This window comes from Callithrix jacchus, chromosome 4, assembly GCF_049354715.1.
Source record: "Callithrix jacchus isolate 240 chromosome 4, calJac240_pri, whole genome shotgun sequence".
Classification (NCBI taxonomy): Eukaryota; Metazoa; Chordata; class Mammalia; order Primates; family Cebidae; genus Callithrix; species Callithrix jacchus.
Window position 1 is genome coordinate 13091037 of NC_133505.1, and position 19018 is coordinate 13110054.

Here is a 19018-nt window from a genome sequence, read left to right on the forward strand (position 1 = left end):
TTGATATTAGTCAAGAATATATAACCTGAATAGTCTTTTCTTTTTTTTTTTTTTAGACGTTCCATTTAATTGACACTGCTAGTCTTATCTTTTCAATAAATTGAGTTCATAATTTAAAATACCTTCCAGCAACGAAGCTTCAGACTCAGATAGCTTTCCTGGTGAATTCTACAAAACATTTAAGAAAGAAAGAATACCAATTCTACACAAACTCTTATGTATAATAGAAGAGTAGGGAACACTTCCCATTAGATTTTATGAGACCAACATTATCCTGTTACCAAAATGAGACAAAGACATTAGAAGACAGCAACAGACTATTATTTTTCATGAATTATAGACACAAACCTTCTCAACAAAAATATTTTAAATGTAATCCAACAAATTAAAAAGGAAACTATATCATGATCAAGTGGGGTTTATCCTGGGAAGGCAAGGTTGACTCGGTATTTGAAAATTAATGGGATTAGGCTGGGCGCAGGGGCTTATGCCTGTAATCTCAGCACTTTGGGAGGCCAAGGCAGGTGGATCACCTGAGGCCAGGAGTTTGAGACCAGTTTGGCCTTCCGTCTCTACTAAAAATACAAAAATTAGCTGGATGCAGTGGTGCACACCTGTAATACCAGCTACTTGGGAGGCTGAGGCAGGAGAATTACTTGAACCTGGGAGGTGGAGGTTGCAGTGTGCTGAGATCACGCCACCGCACTCCAGCCTGGGTGACAGAGCAAGACTCTGTCTCAAGAAAAAAAAGAAGGAAAGAAAATTAATGGGATTTACCATGTGAATAATCTAAAGAGTAAAAACTATATGAACATCTCTGTAGATATGTAAAATATTTTTTAAAAATCCAACATTTAGTCATGATAAAAATTTTCAGCAAACCTAGGAATAGATGAGAGCCTTCTATCTGATAAAGTGCATCTACAAAAAAAAAAAATAAGCTAGCATCATACTTAATGGTATGAAGAAGAGAGCAAGGATGTCTGCTATCACTGCTACTGTTCAACATGATATTGCAGGTGCTAGTCAATGCAGTAGGCACAAAAGAGAAATGAAGACATACAGATTGGAAAGGATATTATCCTATACACAGATAACATGCTTATCTACATAGAAAATCCCAAGAAACTACAAAAAAAGCTACCACAACTAATAAGTGAGTTTAACAGTGTCACAGGATACAAGCTCAATATACAAAAGTCAGTTGTATTTATATACATATATTGGCAGCAATGACTTTGAAATGCCAGTATTTGAAGATTCCTGTCTTGTTTTTAGATGTTGTACTTGCTTTTCTAATTAGAGAATTCTCCCGTATGTAACTAACAGTAATTATGAGACTTATTTCGGAGCGTTGGTGGAGGGCAGCATTCTGTTAAAATGAAGGGGTTAACAGAATGGTGTAAGTACACACAGAGCTTTTCCTAAAGCTTAAGCTAGCTTGTAGTACTCTTGAAATATTTTTTTTAAGTCATAATAGGCTGGACACCGTGACTCATGCCTTTAATCCCAGCATTTTGGGATACCAAGATGGGAGAGGAGTTTGAGGCTGCAGTGAGCTATGATTATACCACAGCACTTTAGCCTGGGCAGCAGGGCTCAGACCCTGTCTCTAAAAAAGGAAAAGAAAAAAAATAGTTAAAATCTTTGAGCATGTCAGTAGAAGTTAAAATAAGGTAAGCCTGTGATTGATAGAATAGTCTTAAGTGTAGGGTATGGGCCTACTGCCTCTCTTACTGCTAGTTTTGAGTCCTATAGTTTTAAAGGCCTGACATACTCTTAGAATCCTTTTCAACACAGGGTTCCAAATATTTATAATTGACATTTAGAATGAAATCTACTTGCTTTTTCTTTCCTAGAGTATGAGAGTTGGGAGACATATTAAAGATTCTCTAATTTAGTTCCATTTTATTGATTAGTGACAAGACAGTCTTGTTTTCCTGGGGGATGTTTTAATGTTTCCTCATCTTTGCCAAAGCTTCTGGTTGGATAGCAGTTGTTAATAAGCACTAAGTTCTTAATAACTACAGTAGCATATTGTAGCTACTCTGAAAATATAGTGAATGTTTGCTGTCTGATAGAGAAACAGTATTTATAGTATAGTTCAATTTTTCAGATGTTAGAAGTTGTTTATAAAAACTGGATTATATATTGGTTGTGATAATATCTTTTAAAAATATTATTGCTTAATTATTGCTTTCATGGTAGCCACTTGTTGGAATGTTGTAAAGCATTCTTGAGAAAAGAAAGTGTTTTTCATTGTAATTTGTAAACATTGCTTGTGTATTAAAGGGTACTTGCCTATTTTTTTTATAAGGTTTTTTGCAGACTCCAGTTTTCAGAAAGTTAAAATGTCATGTATTAAGAAATAGCCTGATTATTTTAAAATACTCTGTTTGTGATACTAACTTTTGAGAAACAAGTCATTAGTATTAAAATTTTCGATTTTCATTGCAGTAGAATCTACCCTCTCTTTGTTTAGCCATCTTGGAATTTAATTAAATATTATTTAATGCTTAGGATAACTGATATCTTAATTTGTTTTTTATTAATTTAATGTTCTTTGATTTAAATATTATGGATAAATGGATCTAAGGTGATACTAGAATTTTTTTTCAGTTCCCCATTTATCTCATGTGACATAACTGACAGGCTTTTCTTTAGAATGATGCATGCTCTCTTATCATTCTTTTATTATTGTAAAGGTAATTTCTCCAGCAGAGAATTGAATTTCTGATAAAGACATAAAAAAGTTAAACTTTTAATGATACCACCCAGAGATAAATTGCTGTTAACATATTAAATCCTATTTCACTTTGGACATCTATTTTGTAAATATTTTCATTGCATGAAATATGTGCCTTAGATTTTATGTTACAACAAATAATCTAGGGTTTACTTTATAGGCACCAGTTAGAAGACAGATGAAAGCTAAGCAACTCAGTGCACAATCTTATGGTGTGACCAGTTCAACAGCTCGGCGAATATTGCAGTCTTTAGAGAAGATGTCAAGCCCTTTAGCGGTAAATTTTTAAAATCACAATTAATACAGGAGTGTAACATTGTATTAGTTGGTATTAGTGAAACTTGGTATTAGTGAAAAAAAATCTTAATTTTATTTTTTTAACATTAACAGGATGCAAAAAGAATTCCATCCATTGTTTCTTCTCCTCTGAATTCTGTAAGTGAGTTTTAAACCTTTTTAAAACATTTTTCATTCAAAGATTAGCTGGGTGTGGTGACGTACGCCTGTAATCCCAGCTACTTGGGAGGCTGAGGCAGGAGAATTGCTTGAACCTGGGAGGCAGAGATTGCAGTGAGCTGAGATCATGCTACTGCACTCCGGCCTGGGAGACAGAGTGAGACTCCATCTCAAAAAATGTATATATATATTTTTTATAACTCCCCATCTATTCTAATAGTATTTTCTTTTTTCAGCCTCTTGATAGGAGTGGGATAGATGTCACAGATTTTCAGGCCAAAAGAGAAAAGGTAAGATTTTGTTAGCATTTAGTTATTTAAACTGTCTGCAATTTTGTTGTGTTTAAAGTTCACGAGTACACAAATTGGATTTACTTTAGTCATTAGGGAACATGTTTGAAAAATATTCTTTTTCTTTTTAGTGCAGTGGTGCGATCTTGGCTCATTGTAACCTGTGGCTTCCAGGTTCAAGTGATTCTGGTTCCACAGCCTCCCTAGGTAGCTGTGATTACAGGTACACACTACCATGCCTGGGTAATTTTTATAATTTTAGTAGAGACAGAGTTTCACCATGTTGGCCAGGCTGGTCTCAAACCCCTGAGCTCAGGTGATCTGCCCACCTTGACCTCCCAGTGAGCCACTGCACCCGGCCCTGAAAAATAATATTCTTTTATTTGGTCATTTTACTCTTCTGCAGGCTTCAGGACATACTGTATGTGTAGTAGATACTCATCCATCCATTTTTTTTTTTTTTTTTTTTTTTTTTTTTTTTGCTATACAGCATTTCCATCTTCAGGATCTTGAGAGACTTTATAGTTTACTATTACCTTTTGATAAACAAAAATAGGAGTGATCAGCCAGGCACGGTGGCTTATGCCTGTAATCCTAGTACTTTGGGAGGCCAAGGCGGGTGAATCAGCTGAGGTCAGGAGTTCAAAAAGAGCCTGGCCAACATGATGAAACCCCATCTCTACTAGAAATACAGAAAAATTAGCCGGGCATGGTGGTATGCGCCTGTAATCCCAGCTACTTTGGAGGCTGAGGCAGGAGAATCACTTGAACCCGGGAGGCAGAGGTTGCAGAGCGGTGAAGGTTGCAGCAAGTCGAGGTCGCACCGCTGCACTCCAGCCTGGGCTACAGAGCGAGACTCCATCTCAAAAAAAAAAAAAAAAAAAAAAAAAAAGGAGTGATCAAAGCTTGAGGTGAGGTGTTTAGACCTTCAGTAAACTAAAGTCCTCTTGCACATCATCATCTTTGTATACTTTCCTCATTAACCACCATTTTGTCAAATCTGTTGTGTGTAGTAGAATTTCAATTAGGCACATCTCATCAGCCAAACAAAATACTGTTCCACAATAGTGGAACTAATTAAGAAAAATTGATCATTATATCTTGTTGTCCTTTCGGTATATTCTATTTGCTTAAAATTAACTTTGGAGGTTACGTGGGAAAAAAATACAATGTTTGATAGTTTGGGTTAAAGAGGTATCTTTTGTTAGTTTATTTATAGCTAGTTAAGGATCCTTCAGGGAAAGTTGACTCTTGGATTCTTATTTATGAAAGCATTTTTTATGATACCAAGTTCCTCAACAGTATTTAAATTATAATTTCATGAATTAATTTCATGGACTATATTTGAGATATTGGTAGATTATAATTATCTGTACTGAAATTCTTATGCAAAGAAAGCTAAAATTGAACTTTTTCTTGGAAGAGTGTTGGTTCTCAATTTATAGAATTACCTAGACATTTGTAATTAGGCAAGAAGACATTTGTAATTAGGCATCTATTATTAGCTTCTATGATGGGATTAATTTAAGCCGTTAGCTTTTCTCAACCCCTCATTTATATCAGATTATTTTATAATAATAGGAGAAATTTAAAAATTATATCATAAGTTCTTATCAATAAGAGTTTTACTAGTGGTTAAGTATAGTATCCATAAAAGTTTATTAATGGGTGCTAAGCAATAAAACACCGTAATACAGTATCATAGCTCATGTTTCACAGATGTTATCAGAACAGTCTACAAAATAGACTCTCTTATTGAGTTGTAAGGTCACATTTGTGAGGAGGTTTCAGGGAAGAGTTAGTAACTATACAGAGACTTTGCCCTGGAAACCAACGTTGTTCACAGCTGCTGCTGAGTGAAAGGACTCTATTCATAGGATTACAGTCTTTGGACAGAGTTAGAAGCTTTTGGCTGTGTAGTGGTTTTATACTAACAGGATTTTTACTATGTTTCAGTGTAGCAAAGGACTATTGTTAACAAAACACTTGTGTACTTATATAATAAAATGAGTTCCTTTTACAGTTTGGAAGTCTTAACAGTTATTTACCATTTAGACTTAGATTGTAAGATTTTTGGTTTGGTTTGGTATTTAAATAACAATGGGGAAAATCAACTTGGAGAGAGATTTGCTCACATTTTGGGGAATTTAAATATTTTCATAGCTAGTTTTTTTTTTTTTTTTTTTTAAACTGAGTTTCATTCTCTCTCCCAGGCCAGACTGCAGTGGCACATTCTCAGCTCACTGGAACCTCCGCCTCCCTGGTTCAGACAATTCTCTTGCCTCAGCCAATTCTCTTGCCTCAGCCTCCCAAATAGCTGGGATTATAGGCGCATACTACCATGCCTGGCTAATTTTTACATTTTTAGTAGAAACAGTTTCACCATATTGGCCAGGCTGGTCTCGAACTCCTTACCTCAAATGATCCACCTGCCTGAGCCTCCCAAAGTGCTGGTATAACAGGCATGCACTACCACGCCCGGCCCATAGCTAGTTTTAAAATATCTTATTTGCAGCTAAGAAAATATGGACAATAATTTGGGGAAAATGTGACAAAAGTGAATTTTAGTTAATGTATTTAAAATTCACCCTGAGTCAGACACAGTGGCTCATACCTGTAATCCCAGCACTTTGGGAGTCTTAAGTTGGGGGATTGCTTGAGCCCAGAAGGTTGAGAGCAGCCTGGGCAACATGGCAAGATTTCATTTCAATAAAAAAATGGAAAAAAAAAAAAAAAAAAGCCAGGTGAGATGCCTCATGTCTGTAATCTCAGCACTTTGGGAGGCTGAGGCAGGCAGATCGCTTGAGCCCAGAAGTTCAGGACCAGCCTGAGCAACATGGGGAGACACTGTCTCTACAAAAAATACCAAAAACAATTACCCAGGCATGATGATGCACCCCTGTATTCTCAGCTACTCGGGAGGCTGAGGTGAGGGGATACACCCAGCCCAGGGAGGTCCAGGCTTCAGTGAGCTGTGGTCTGGGCGACAGAGCAAGAGTTCGTCTCTGGAAAAAAAAAATTCTACAGAAGTAAAAATAAAATTAACTCTGTAAAAGCTTAAATTTGTAGTGCTGTTTTGAATATAGTTTTGTATGCATTTATGTGTGAAAAGTCAGTAAGTCTGGAATGAAATATAGTGTATCCACGAAGCCATTTTAGAAATATTTGTGTATATTTATGTACATATACATATAAATAGATAACAAACCTTTGGTTCCACTATTACCAGATTTTCCTCTTGCTTGTTTGTATCTACTGTATATTTCTTTAGGAAGTACTCATGGTCTTTAGGTGACATTAGCTATTGTCAAAATTTAGATATGAATCATTAATTTATGTGAAAATAAATGTTTGTCTTTGATTTCTGTTTACCTGTAAGGTGGATTCTCAGTATCCTCCTGTTCAGAGACTTATGACCCCAAAGCCAGTTTCCATAGCAACAAATCGAAGTGTTTATTTTAAACCCTCTCTGACTCCAACTGGTGAATTCAGGAAGACTAATCAAAGAATAGATAAAAAGTGCAGTGTGAGTATATGTATATTTCCGCCAGTCTTTGAATATTGATTAGAATGAATGAGACTAAATAATGTAAAATATAAGTACTCTACCATTGTATTCTAGCAACTAAACGTATAAAGGTTGTGAGTTAGTGATGATTATGAATTGGTATGCTTTTAAAATAGTTGTTACCTTGATCAAATCTTTTTTTTGGGACAGAGCCTCTGTCGCCCAGGCTGGAGTATAATGGCATGGTGTCAGCCTACTGCAACTTTTACCTCCCAGGTTCAAGTGATTCTCCTGCCTCAGCCTCCTGAGTAGCCTGTTTCTTGTTTGTGGTATTGTTGAACTATCTGAAAGTAAATTTCAGACATTATCTTTTGAACCCTAAGTACTTGGACATGTGTCCCCTAAGTGCTTTCTCCTTTATTATTCCATCTACGAAAATTAATGCTAATTTCTCAAAATTATCTAATATCTAGTCCATATTCAAATGGTTTTTCATAGCTGCTTAGCGAGGTTCAGATACTGCTTTTGGTTTTGTTTTTCCAGTCCTCAAATCCTCACCTTGGCCACATTGGTTTCTGTTTTCTTAGATAATTCACATATCATACAGTTCTCCTATTTAAAGTTTTCAATTCAGTGGTTTTAGCATGTTTAGAAAACACTTTATAAATGAAGTGGTGGTTCAACTGTTCAGCCATCATAATGGTAAATTTTAGAACATTTGTGTTGCTGTCTCTCCCACCCTTCAAAAATCTCATACCCATAACCACTAGTAGGCACTTAACATCATATTTTCAAGGTTCATTCACGTTGCAGTTTGTATGAATTCTTTCTTTCTTTTTTTTGAAGACAGAGTCTTGCTGTGTTGCCCTGGCTGGAGTGCTGTGACGTGGTCTTGGCTCACTGTAAACTCCGCCTCCTGGGTTCAAGCGATTCTTCTGCCTCAGCTTCCTTAGTTGCTGGGATTACAGGTGCCTACTACCGTGCCTGGCTGTTTTTTTTTGTATTTTAGTAGACGGGGTTTCACCATGTTGGCCAGGCTGGTCTTGAACTCCCGACCTTGTGATCCACCCTCCTTGGCCTCCCCAAAGTGCTGGGATTACAGGCCTGAGCCACTGTATCCTGCCCATTTCTTTTTTTTTTTTTAATGGCTTAATAATATTTCATTGTATGGATATACTAGGTTTTATAGATATTTCATTATATGGATACTAGATTTTGTTTTATTCATTAATCAGTTGAGGGACATTGGGATTGTTTTTACTTTTTGGCTATCAGTAATGCTTCTATCAACATTTGTGTATAAGTGTTTTTTTGTGGACATGTTTTTATTTCTCTTGGGTTTATACCTAGTAATGGAATTGCTGGATACATAAATTTTTGAAGAGACCAGGCAAATTGTTTTATTAAATGTCTTATAATCTGGGTTTGTTTTTTTGTGTCATTTAACTTGTGTTTATTTTGTTTACTTAACACCTTACTGTTTATATCTTTGCTTAAATTTAATCTCATTTCTAGCACCTCAATTTCTTGAAAACCTTGAAACTTAGGTTAGTACAGTGATTGCCCATGTACTTTATGTTGATTCATCAGTCATTAACATTTTGTCATGTTTATCTCCCTCCATACTTTTAAGTTAACATTAAAATTTTGAAAAATATTTTGAACATAGGGTGGTACTGGTGGCTCATGCCTGTAATCCCAGTGCTTTGAGAGGCTGAGGCAGACGGATCACTTGAGGCCAGGAGTTTAAGACCAGCCCAGGCACCATAGTGAGACCTTGTCTCTAGAAGAAAAAAACCTAGCCAGACATGGTGGTGTGTGTCTGTAATCCTAGCAAGGTGAGAGGCTAAGGCAGGAGAATCACATGAGAGCCCAAGAGTTCGAGGCTGAAGTGAGCTATGATTGCACCACTGAATTCTAGCCTGGGTGACAGAGCCTGACTCAAAAAAAAAAAAAAAAAAAATTTGAACCTGATTTGGATTTTTACAGATTTGTAAGAAAAATTTTAAGAACTTCGCATTTTACATTGGTTTTCTCTTTCTCTGTATTCTTATAAACGAGGGATTTCCTTACATAATGAGTAACAGTGATCAAACCCAGAAACCTAACACTAGCATAGCACTGTAAGCTACAGATTTTATTTACATGTTGTCAGTTGGCCCAAAAGAAAAAATTCTAACATCATGTCTTGTATTTAGTTATCCTGTCTCTTCGTCTTCATTAGCCTACAACAGTTCCTTTTGTTTTTTGTTCTTGTTTTGTGTTTCACAACATTGACAATTTGAAGTATAGAAGCCAGTTTATGTTCTGCAGTTTTATGATTATCTGATGTCTCCTCATGATTAGATTTCAGTTATGTTCTTTGGCAGTGAAAACCATTGAAGATGTGTGCTGAGCTGTTCTCAGTGTTCAGAAGGCACAGGCTACTGGTGTCCCATTCCTGGCAGTGTGGTTATTAAATAGATGGTGTCTGTGAGGATTCTCCACTGTAAAATTACTATTTTACCTTTCATAATGAATAAGTATCTTGTGGGAAGGAAACTTTGCCATTATATCTTTTCAGCCATGAGTGTTAGCATTATTGTTGATTCTTGCCTGTATCTTTTTGGGCACTTAATTGATTTTTCATATTGTAAGGTAATTCAGGCTCATCACATAACATTTCCTGCCCCAGCCCTGTAATCAGCCATTTTTCCGAGGAGTCTTGATTTCTTTCAGTGGAAGTATTCATACTTTTAAGTTGCAGAGTGTCATTTCGAAGCAATTACCTTTGCATATTTGCTTGTACAATTAACAGGACAAAAAGAGGGATAAATAGAAGTAATTTTGTGTTAGGTTAGTGAGTGTATTGTCTCTGTACTACCATTTCGTTAAAATAATGGTTGTGCTCACTGACGTTTTTTGGTATAATCTCACTGTAACTCTTGGTTACCATTAAGAAGGCAGGGTATAATTTCAAATTATAGGACTCAGTAACTAAAAAGCCATCAAATTTCTGATTCTAAATGTTAAAATTAATGGGAAGCAAGGTGGTACCAAGAAAATTATAACACATAAACAAACATATAAATATGTGTGTATTTCCCCGCAGACTGGATATGAAAAAAATACGACACCAGGACAAAATAGAGAACAACAAGAAAGGTACTATCATTTCTTATACAGCTGTACTGCTTTATATTTAATTTGTAAGATCTATATTTGATTTACATGTACTTTTGGAAGATTGAGATCAATGAATAGAAACTTTGTACAAAGAAATCTAAGATTTTAGAATCATTCGGCTGTGTATTTTCTTGTTAGCAGTTCTAGTTTTTAGGTATTTAGTTAATAAGTTATGGACAAGAATAATATATCAATTGTTTTAATTTTCTTTGTATTTGCCAGTGGCTTTTCATATCCAAATTTCAGTTTACCTGCAGCCAATGGTTTATCTTCTGGAGGTGGCAAGATGAGACGAGAAAGGACACGCTTTGTTGCTTCTAAAGCTCCAGAGAAAGAGGTAGGGTTGTATACTCATATACTCTTCAGGTTTATTTAAAAAGCGTTGGTTTGGTGCTGGTAAGGGGAGACCTGTAGGGGTGGGGTTTGAGGAGACCCAGAGCAAAATTAATCTGCCCTCAAAACAGTCCTTTCAAAATGTATGCTGAAAATCTAACCTACTACCTTAAATTTCATGGGTATCATAGAACAAAACAAAACTACCCATACTTTTTCAAATAGGGGAATTGCAATTGAAATTATTTGACCCTTGGTAATACTGTATAGTTTTGTGTTTGTAAAACTTGCGTAAATAAATTCATAAGTAGGATTAATACTGTTTGTATTTTTTTGAGATACGGTATCGCTCTGTCACTGAGGCTGAAGTGCAGTGGCACAATTTCGGCTTACTGCAACCTTTCCCTCCTTGGTTGAAGCGATTCTTGTGCCTCAGCCATTCAGGTGGCTGGGACTATAGGTGTGGGCCACCACGGCTGGTTAATTTTCATATTTTTAGTAGAGATGGGGTCTCATCACTTTGGCCAGGCTAGGTCGAACTCCTGATGTCAAGTGATCCATTGGCCTCAGCCTTGCAAAGTGCTGGAATACAGGCTTGAGCCAGAGCCACTGCACCCTGCCTGTATTCTTCTTACTTGCCTTTTCCTCTTTTTTTTCTTTGGTGTTGGATTGTGAAGGGCAACTGTAAATTTTTTTTTTTTTTTTTTGAGACGGAGTTTCGCTCTTGTTACCCAGGCCTGGAGTGCAATGGCGCAATCTCGGCTCACCACAACCTCCACCTCCTGGGCTCAGGCAATTCTCCTGCCTCAGCCTCCTGAGTAGCTGGGATTACAGGCACGCGCCACCATGCCCAGCTAATTTTTTGTATTTTTAGTAGAGACGGGGTTTCACCATGTTGACCTGGATGGTCTCAATCTCTTGACCTCGTGATCCACCCGCCTCGGCCTCCCAGAGTGCTGGGATTACAGGCGTGAGCCACTGCGCCCGGCCGTGACTGTAAATTTTTATCACTGCTTACATATTTATTCAGTTTGAAGATTTACCATAATGCATTCTGCCATCAGGATACATTTTGATAGATTTTAATACACATTAAAGTGAATATGCACTTTCTGTCTGCACACTTGCAATATTTTCTCTCTAGAGTATTTACCTAGGAATGGAATTGTTGGATTGTAGGGGGTGATCCACACCTATAACTGTATTAGATGTTGCCATGCTTTCCCTTCAAGATAGTTTTGCAGTTTAACATTCCCAGCACATGACAATATGTAGATCTTTTTCTTTACCAGTGTGTGATTTTGTTAGTTTTGAGGTTTTTTTTTTTTTTTTTTTTTTTTTTTGAGATGGAGTTTCACTGTTGTTACCCAGACTGGAGTGCAATGGCACGATCTCGGCTCACTACAACCTCCGCCTTCTGGGTTCAAGCAATTCTCCTGCCTCAGCCTCCCGAGTAGCTGGGACTACAGGCGCGCACCACCATGCCCAGCTAATTTTTTGTATTTTTAGTAGAGACGGGGTTTCACCTTGTTGACCAGGATGGTTTCGATCTCTTGACCTCGTGATCCACCTGCCTCGGCCTCCCAAAGTTCTGGGATTATAGGTGTGAGCCACCGCACCCGGCCAGTTCTGAGTTTTTTTATTTTTTGAGATGGAGTCTTGCTCTGTCGCCAGGCTGGAGTGCAATGGCGTGATGTTGGCTACTGCAGTCATTGCCTCCTGGATTCAAGCAATTCTCCTTCCTTAACCTCCCAAATAGCTGGGACTACAGATGCTCACCACCATGCCTGGCTAATTTTTTGTATTTTAGTAGAGATGAGGTTTCACCAGGTTGGCCAGGATGGTCTCCATCTCCTGACCTCATGATCTGCCCTCCTTGGCCTCCCACAGTGCTGGGATTACAGGTGTGAGCCACCACGCCCAGCCTGCTTTTTGAATTTTTGCCAGTATTATGGGTGTGAGGTGGTATGCCAATGGAGTTTTGGTTTGTATTTCCTTGTTCACTAGGTTGAAGGGGGGTGTCTTTTTGTGTTTTTGGACATTTGAATTTTCTCTTGATCCATTTTTTCCTATGGGGTTATATGTATATGTCTGCGTGTATATATATGTATTATTCTTATGCATATTAAGAAATATGTATGTATATGCATATGTAATTTCTTATTAGAAAGAGTTCTTTATATATTCTGACCATAAATGTTTGGAAAAGATAGGGACAGATATAAGATTGATTAAATTTAACCTTTCTGTCTATAGATTCCTCTTTTTCTGACTACTTTGAGTTGAACATAAATCTCATTTTAGTTTTATTTTAAATGTATTTCAGCCTAACTTAACCATTTGAGTTTTTCTACATAGTCTTTGTGTTTGTCATTTGTTTCCGTTAAAAATTTCACCAGTGACTCCCTCGTTGACCCATGAGTTTTGAGAGTATATTTTTCACTTTTTAAACATGCTTTTTCTATTTGTGTTGACAGAAAGAAAATCACGTTTTGGTCAAAGTTGTTGGATGTCTTAGTTTTCTTCATGCCTACTGGTATTTTGCTCTGCAGGATTGGTGTGGGATGTCTTGCTTTCTTTTTATCTCTGCTTTTCTTTTCCTCGTTAGCAGTCCTATATAGCTCACCAGAATCATGATTTCCTTGGCAGTTTTCACTTTCTGCCATATAAATAGACTTGCCATGAGATTTGGGATTATGTTGGTAGACGTGGCTCAATTACTGGTCTGGAGGCTTTGTCTTTCCCTTAGGCTCTGTTTCTCATCTACTATAGTATTGTGAGTATTGTGAAGGGCGGGAATGTATTTTAGTGTATACTATTATCTGGAAAGGAAATATCTTGAATGCCATTGATCATACAAACAGTATATAAATTTTGTAGGTTTTGTAGCAAACCAGTTTTCTTTTGTTGTTAAAGCTGTTTATTAATTATATTTTAAGAAATGGGTTGTCGGCCCTGCATGGTGGCTCACTTTTAATTCCAGCACCTTGGGAGGCCAAGGCAGGTAGATCACGAGGTCAAGAGATCCAGACCATCCCAGCCAACATGGTGAAACCCTTCTCTACTAAAAATGCTAAAATTAGCCAAGCATGGTGGCATGCACCTGTAATCCCAGCTAACTCAGGAGGCTGAGGCAGGAGAATGGCTTGAACCCAGGAGGAGGAGGTTGCAGTGAGCTGAGATTGTGCCGCTGCACTCCAGCCTGGTGACAGAGCGAGACTCTGTCTCAAAGAAAAAAAAAATCAAAAAAAGAAATGGATTGTCTTACCTTCTGGAAATAAGGAATTTATTAGGTTGGTACAAAAGTAATTGTGGTTTTGGACCATGAATTTTAAGTCTTATAACTAGGCTCAAACACATCTTTATTAATCAAAACAGGAACCATTACAGTCAACACATTTTTGCCAACAAGAAATAAACTTGCTTATTCCTGTAGTGCAAAAATCTGTGCTTTGGGATTTGATGAGTTCTTGGAAAGCATTTTCTGCATCCTGCTGCTACCAGCATTCTGCTGCAAAAAGTTTTCGAGATGCTTGAAGAAGTGGTAGTCAATTGGCGAGAGATCAGGTGAATATGGCAGATTGATGAAGCAAAACTTTCTAGCCCAGTTCCTTCAACTTTTGAAGCATTGCTTGTAGATGTGTGGTCGGGCCCATGGAGAAGAATTGGTCCCTTTCTGTTGACCAGTGCCAGCTGCAGGCACTTCAGTTTTTGGTGCATCTCATTGATTTACAAAGACGACTTCTAAGATGTAGTGGTTTTGCCGAGATTCTGAAAGCTGTAGTGGATTAGACCAGCAGCAGACCACCAGAAAGTGATCATGGCCTTTTTCCTGGTGCAAGTTTGTTTTGGGAGGTGCTTTGAAGCTGTTTCTCAGTTCAACCACTGAGCTGGTCGTCTCTGGTTATCCTGCAAAATCCACTTTTTATTCCATGTCACAGTCTGAGAAATGGTTAGTTGTTGTTGCATAGACTAAGGGAAGACGACACTTCAAAACAACGATTTTTTAAAATTTTCACTCAGCTCATGAGATACCCCCTTTTTCACCTTTCCAATTTCCTTCAAACGCTGAATGATCGTAGAATGGCTAATGTTGAGTTCTTTGGCAACTTCTTGTGCAGTTTAATTCAGAGGATCAGCTTTGATGATTGCTCTTAACTGACTGTTGTCAGTTTGCAGTGGCTGACCATTATTACACTCCCCTTCAAGGCTCTTGTCTCCTTTGCAAAACTTTGTGTGTTTTTTTCTTTTGTTTTTTGCTGCTTTGGGTGTTTTGTTTTGAGACAGTCTTGCTTTGTTACCCAGGCTGGAGTGCAGTAGCATGATCTCATCTCGCTGCAACCTCCACCTCCTGTGTTCAAGCTTTTTTCCTGCCTCAGCCTCCTGAGTAACTGTGATTACAGGCATGTGTTACAGGCCTGGCTAATTTTTTGTATTTTTGGTGGAGAAAGGGTTTCACCATGTTGGCCAGGCTGGTCTCGAACTCCTGACCTCAAGTGATCTGCTTGCCTCAGCCTCTCAAAGTGCTGGGATTACAGGGGTGAGCCACCATGCCCAGCCTTCTTTCCAAAACCTTGAACCACCATTGCACTGTACATTCTTTGGCAGTTCCTGGGCCAAATGCATTGTTGATGTTGGCAACTTTTCTTGGCTGCTTTACGACCCATTTTGAACTTGAATAAGAAAATTGCTCAAATCTGCTTTTTGTCTAACATAATTTCCACAGTCTAAAATAAATATAAAATAAACAGCAAGTAATAAGCCATCAGCCAAAAAACATAAAGAAATGTGTATTAAAGTGATGTATAACCACATTTATTTAAGAATGTATTCCAGTTGTCAAATGGCAAACTTCTGTAATGCAAAATTGCAACTACATTTGCAGCAACCTAACAGTATCTTATTCATATAGCATGATTTTTTTTTTTTGACAAGTTTTTACATTTCCTGGTAAAATCTGTGGTCTTTTTTGTAAAGTTTATCTCTGTATGAGGAAAATATAGCTTGACTTTGTTTGCCAGATGATGCATTGTATAGATTTTGCTCATTTCTCTTACCCAGCAAAAGGGTTTACTGCCTGATGAGCACAGAAGCCAATACTGTGGCACCAGGTTTTGTTTTGTTTTGTTTTGTTTTTTGAGACAGAGTCTAACTGTGTAGACAGAGTCTAACTGTCGCCCAGGATGGAGTGTGTGATCTTGGCTCATGGCAACCTCCACCTCCTGGGCTCAAGTGATTCTCTTGTCTCAGCCTCCCAAGTAGCTGGGATTATAGGCACATACCACCATGGCCAGTTATCTTTTTTTTTTTTTAAAGTAGAGGCGGGCTTTTGTGGCCAGGCTAGTCTCAAACTCCTGACCTCAAGTGATCCCCACCCACCTTGCCTCCCATAGTGCTAGGATTACAGGTGTTGAGCCACTGTGCCCAGCCTGAAGATAATTTTTAGTATGTTGGACAATAAGAGCAAAAGTTAATAAAACAAACTGTTCAGTGCGGCAAAGTCACACCAAACATGTATGTGCAAATAGCTGAAACTAAGCTATTGATAACCTGAGCTTCAGTTTAAGATCTCAGAACTTTATCTTTAAAAACTGAAGGTGAAGGTGAATCCATGCTCCAAAGAGTTAAATCAATGGCTAATGAATATTCTTGAATTTACAAGATGGCAGATAAGAAACAGCTTGCTAAAACTCCCTCAGTTGTGAGATAAAGGTAGCTGAAATTGGCTAGAAGTAAAATGACCCACTAGAGTCTGTGCAGAATGAGCTTGCTGACATCACAGCCCAAATTTCTACCTGTTGCATTCTAACTTCCCCAGAATTTGCATGTGACGCATGAAGAGACAACTGTGCACACCCAGGGACTTACCACACCTCCTCTTCCACCTGTTAATCCTGGAATCTACCCCTTAAACCTTTCCTAATAAACATACTGCCATAAGGCCAATTTTTGGGGAGGCAGGTTTGAGCTGGACTCTGGTCTCCTTGTTAGTTGACTCTCAATAAAGCATTTCTTTCTCTAGAAACCTGGTGCCAGCCAAGTTGGGAGGATCAGTTGAGCCCAGAAGCTTGAGATCAGCCTCGGCAACATGGCAAAACCCCCTGTGTACCAAAAAATACAAAAATTAACCAGGCGTGGTGATAAGCACCTGTGGTCCCAGCTGCCAGTGAGGCTGAAGTGGGAGGATCACCCTAGGAGACTTTTGTCTTTTTTTTTTTTTTTTTTTTTTTTTTCCAAAAAAAAAAAAACAGAAACAAAACTCCCCTTCACCCATGTCTGTATCACCTCCTCCTTTTTTTAGGCCCCCTATCTTCATTCTGGCCAACTGCCAACTTCATTCTGGCCAACAATTTTGCATCACAGGATTCTTTACCCAGTCTTTCCCATCACTGGCTCTGTTCCACCCTGAAGGCATAATGTACACATTTCTGAGGAAAGAGGTACTAATGCAATGTCTGCCCCAAACTTTCTGTCCACCTTGTGTTTTATTTTATTATTTATTTTATTTTATTTTATTTTGAGACAGAGTTTTGCTCTTGTTGCCCAGGCTGGAGTGCAGTGGTATAATCTTGGCTCACTGCAACCTCCACCTCTCAGTTCAAGTGATTCTCCTGCCTCATCCTCTTGAGTAGCTGCGATTACAGGTGCGTGCCACCATGCCCGGCTAATTCTTTCTTTTCTTTTCTTTTCTTTCTTTTCTTTTCTTTTTTTTTTTTTTTTTTTTTTTTAATTAGAGACAGAGTTTCACCCTGTTGACCAGGCTGGTCTCAAACTCCTGACCTCAAGAGATCCACCTGTTTGGCCTCATCCCAGGGGCTGGGTTGAAGGGCATGAGCCACCGAGACCAGCCCCACCGTGTGTTTTATATCTATATAGAATAGGTTTAGATATCTACTTCTATAGTTATTTTAAATGCAATGCTGCTTTTTTGTTTTAGATGTCTGATATGTTTAGACCTTGAATCGTTTCTTTGTTCAGTTATAATTACTGGGAATTTTTGGTAAAATATTTAAAAAAGACTGGTTACAGTGGCTCACACCTATAATCCTAGCACTTTGGGGAGGCTGAGGCCAGTGCATCACCTGAGGTCAGGAGTTCAAGACCAGCCTGGCTGTCCTGTGTCTACAAAAAATACAAAAATTAGCTGGGTGTGATGGTGGTATCTGTGTAATCCTAACTACTCAGGAAGCTGAGGCACAAGAATCCCTTCAACCTAGGAGGGGCAGGTTGCAATGAGTTGAGATCGCACAACTGCACTGCAGCCTGGGCAACAGACTGAGACTTCATCTCAAAAAAACAAAACAAAAAAAAAGGTTAAAGATTATTTTTGTTAGGGTGATGGGGAGTGTATTTTCATGGGCCTTTGGAAGAATCAAATGGAAGAGATTTAATGAAGTGTAAACAGATTAGGCTAATTTCAGATAGTGTTGCTATTTACCAGGAATGGATATATTCTGATCCACTAAATTCAGGTTACTAGAACTCTATATGAAAAATTACCCATTTGGCAGTATGTTTTACCTTTCACTTTATCTTAGATTCTACAATGTGCAAGGATTGTAGTCATTAAATATATTGGCCTTTTGCTTTTACTGTGCTACCAATTGTGAGGTTTTGTTGTTGTTAAAAAGCTCATTGATATAAAACACGTGGCAGTATATAAGAAAACTCGAGTCTGGAGAGACTTAATTGCTTGCTCTTGTCATGTACAATCCTGCCACTTACTAGCTGAGTGACTTTGGTCAAATTAACCTCTTTGTACCTCCTCAGTTTTTATCTGTAAAATGGATATAATAATTAATACTGAGTTCATGTCTGCCACTAAATGGCTGTATGGTATTATGCCATATATCTCCCTGCCTCAGTTCCTTCATGTATAACATAAGTATCTACCTCATGAGATAACCCATGTAAGGATATTAGATAGTGAATTGCAAAATGTTTGTTCTACTTGAGATGTCTCTAAGCATCAAGTTAGCAGAATGCTTGGCTTTTTTTTTTCTCTCTTAGATTCGTGGGATCCACTTATGATCTACTAAGTCAAAATTTGGGGGAGTAGGAATCAAATGATAGAATTGGTTCAAGGTTAGTAATACAAGGATGCAGTGTGGGCAAGTGTGTGGCTTGAGGAGTTGGCATGAGAGAGTAGATTATATAGTTGATGTTGTTAGGGTTCTAGGCTAGAGGTTAGACTGAGAAGAGAAGCTTCCCAACAAAATAAGCCAGATGCATCTTTTGTTTGCTCCTCCTCTCCCAGTTGATTATGACAAATTTCAGACATAAAATGTTGAAAGAACTGTGCAGTGGATACACTATCTCCTGACCTCAGGTGATCTACCTGCCTTGACTTCCCAAAGTTCTGGAATTCCCACTGCGCCTGGCTGGTTGACTTCTTACTGAGTTGTAGGAGGTCTTTATAAATTCTAATCCTGGGTACTTTGTCAGATACATGTTTTAACACATATTTTTCCCAGTCTGGCTTGCCTATTTATTTTCATAATGATGACTTTGATTGGCAGA

General features: G+C 38.1%; 1 protein-coding gene across 7 annotated transcripts in view; it reads left to right on the forward strand.

Annotated features, from left to right (window-relative positions):
• The window catches only part of NUP153 (nucleoporin 153), a 76661-nt gene that overhangs the window by 26054 nt on the left and 31589 nt on the right, over nt 1-19018 (forward strand). For 2 of the 7 annotated variants that reach the window (XM_002746195.5, XM_008993919.5), the window contains exons 6-11: nt 2907-3023; nt 3137-3181; nt 3439-3492; nt 6872-7018; nt 10092-10144; nt 10388-10502. In XM_002746195.5, the coding sequence (XP_002746241.1) occupies nt 2907-3023; nt 3137-3181; nt 3439-3492; nt 6872-7018; nt 10092-10144; nt 10388-10502 (531 nt within the window). The remainder of the gene's footprint in view (nt 1-2906; nt 3024-3136; nt 3182-3438; nt 3493-6871; nt 7019-10091; nt 10145-10387; nt 10503-19018) is intronic. The other 5 variants (XM_035294821.3, XM_078368281.1, XM_008993920.5 and 2 more) reach the window with 3 other exon arrangements.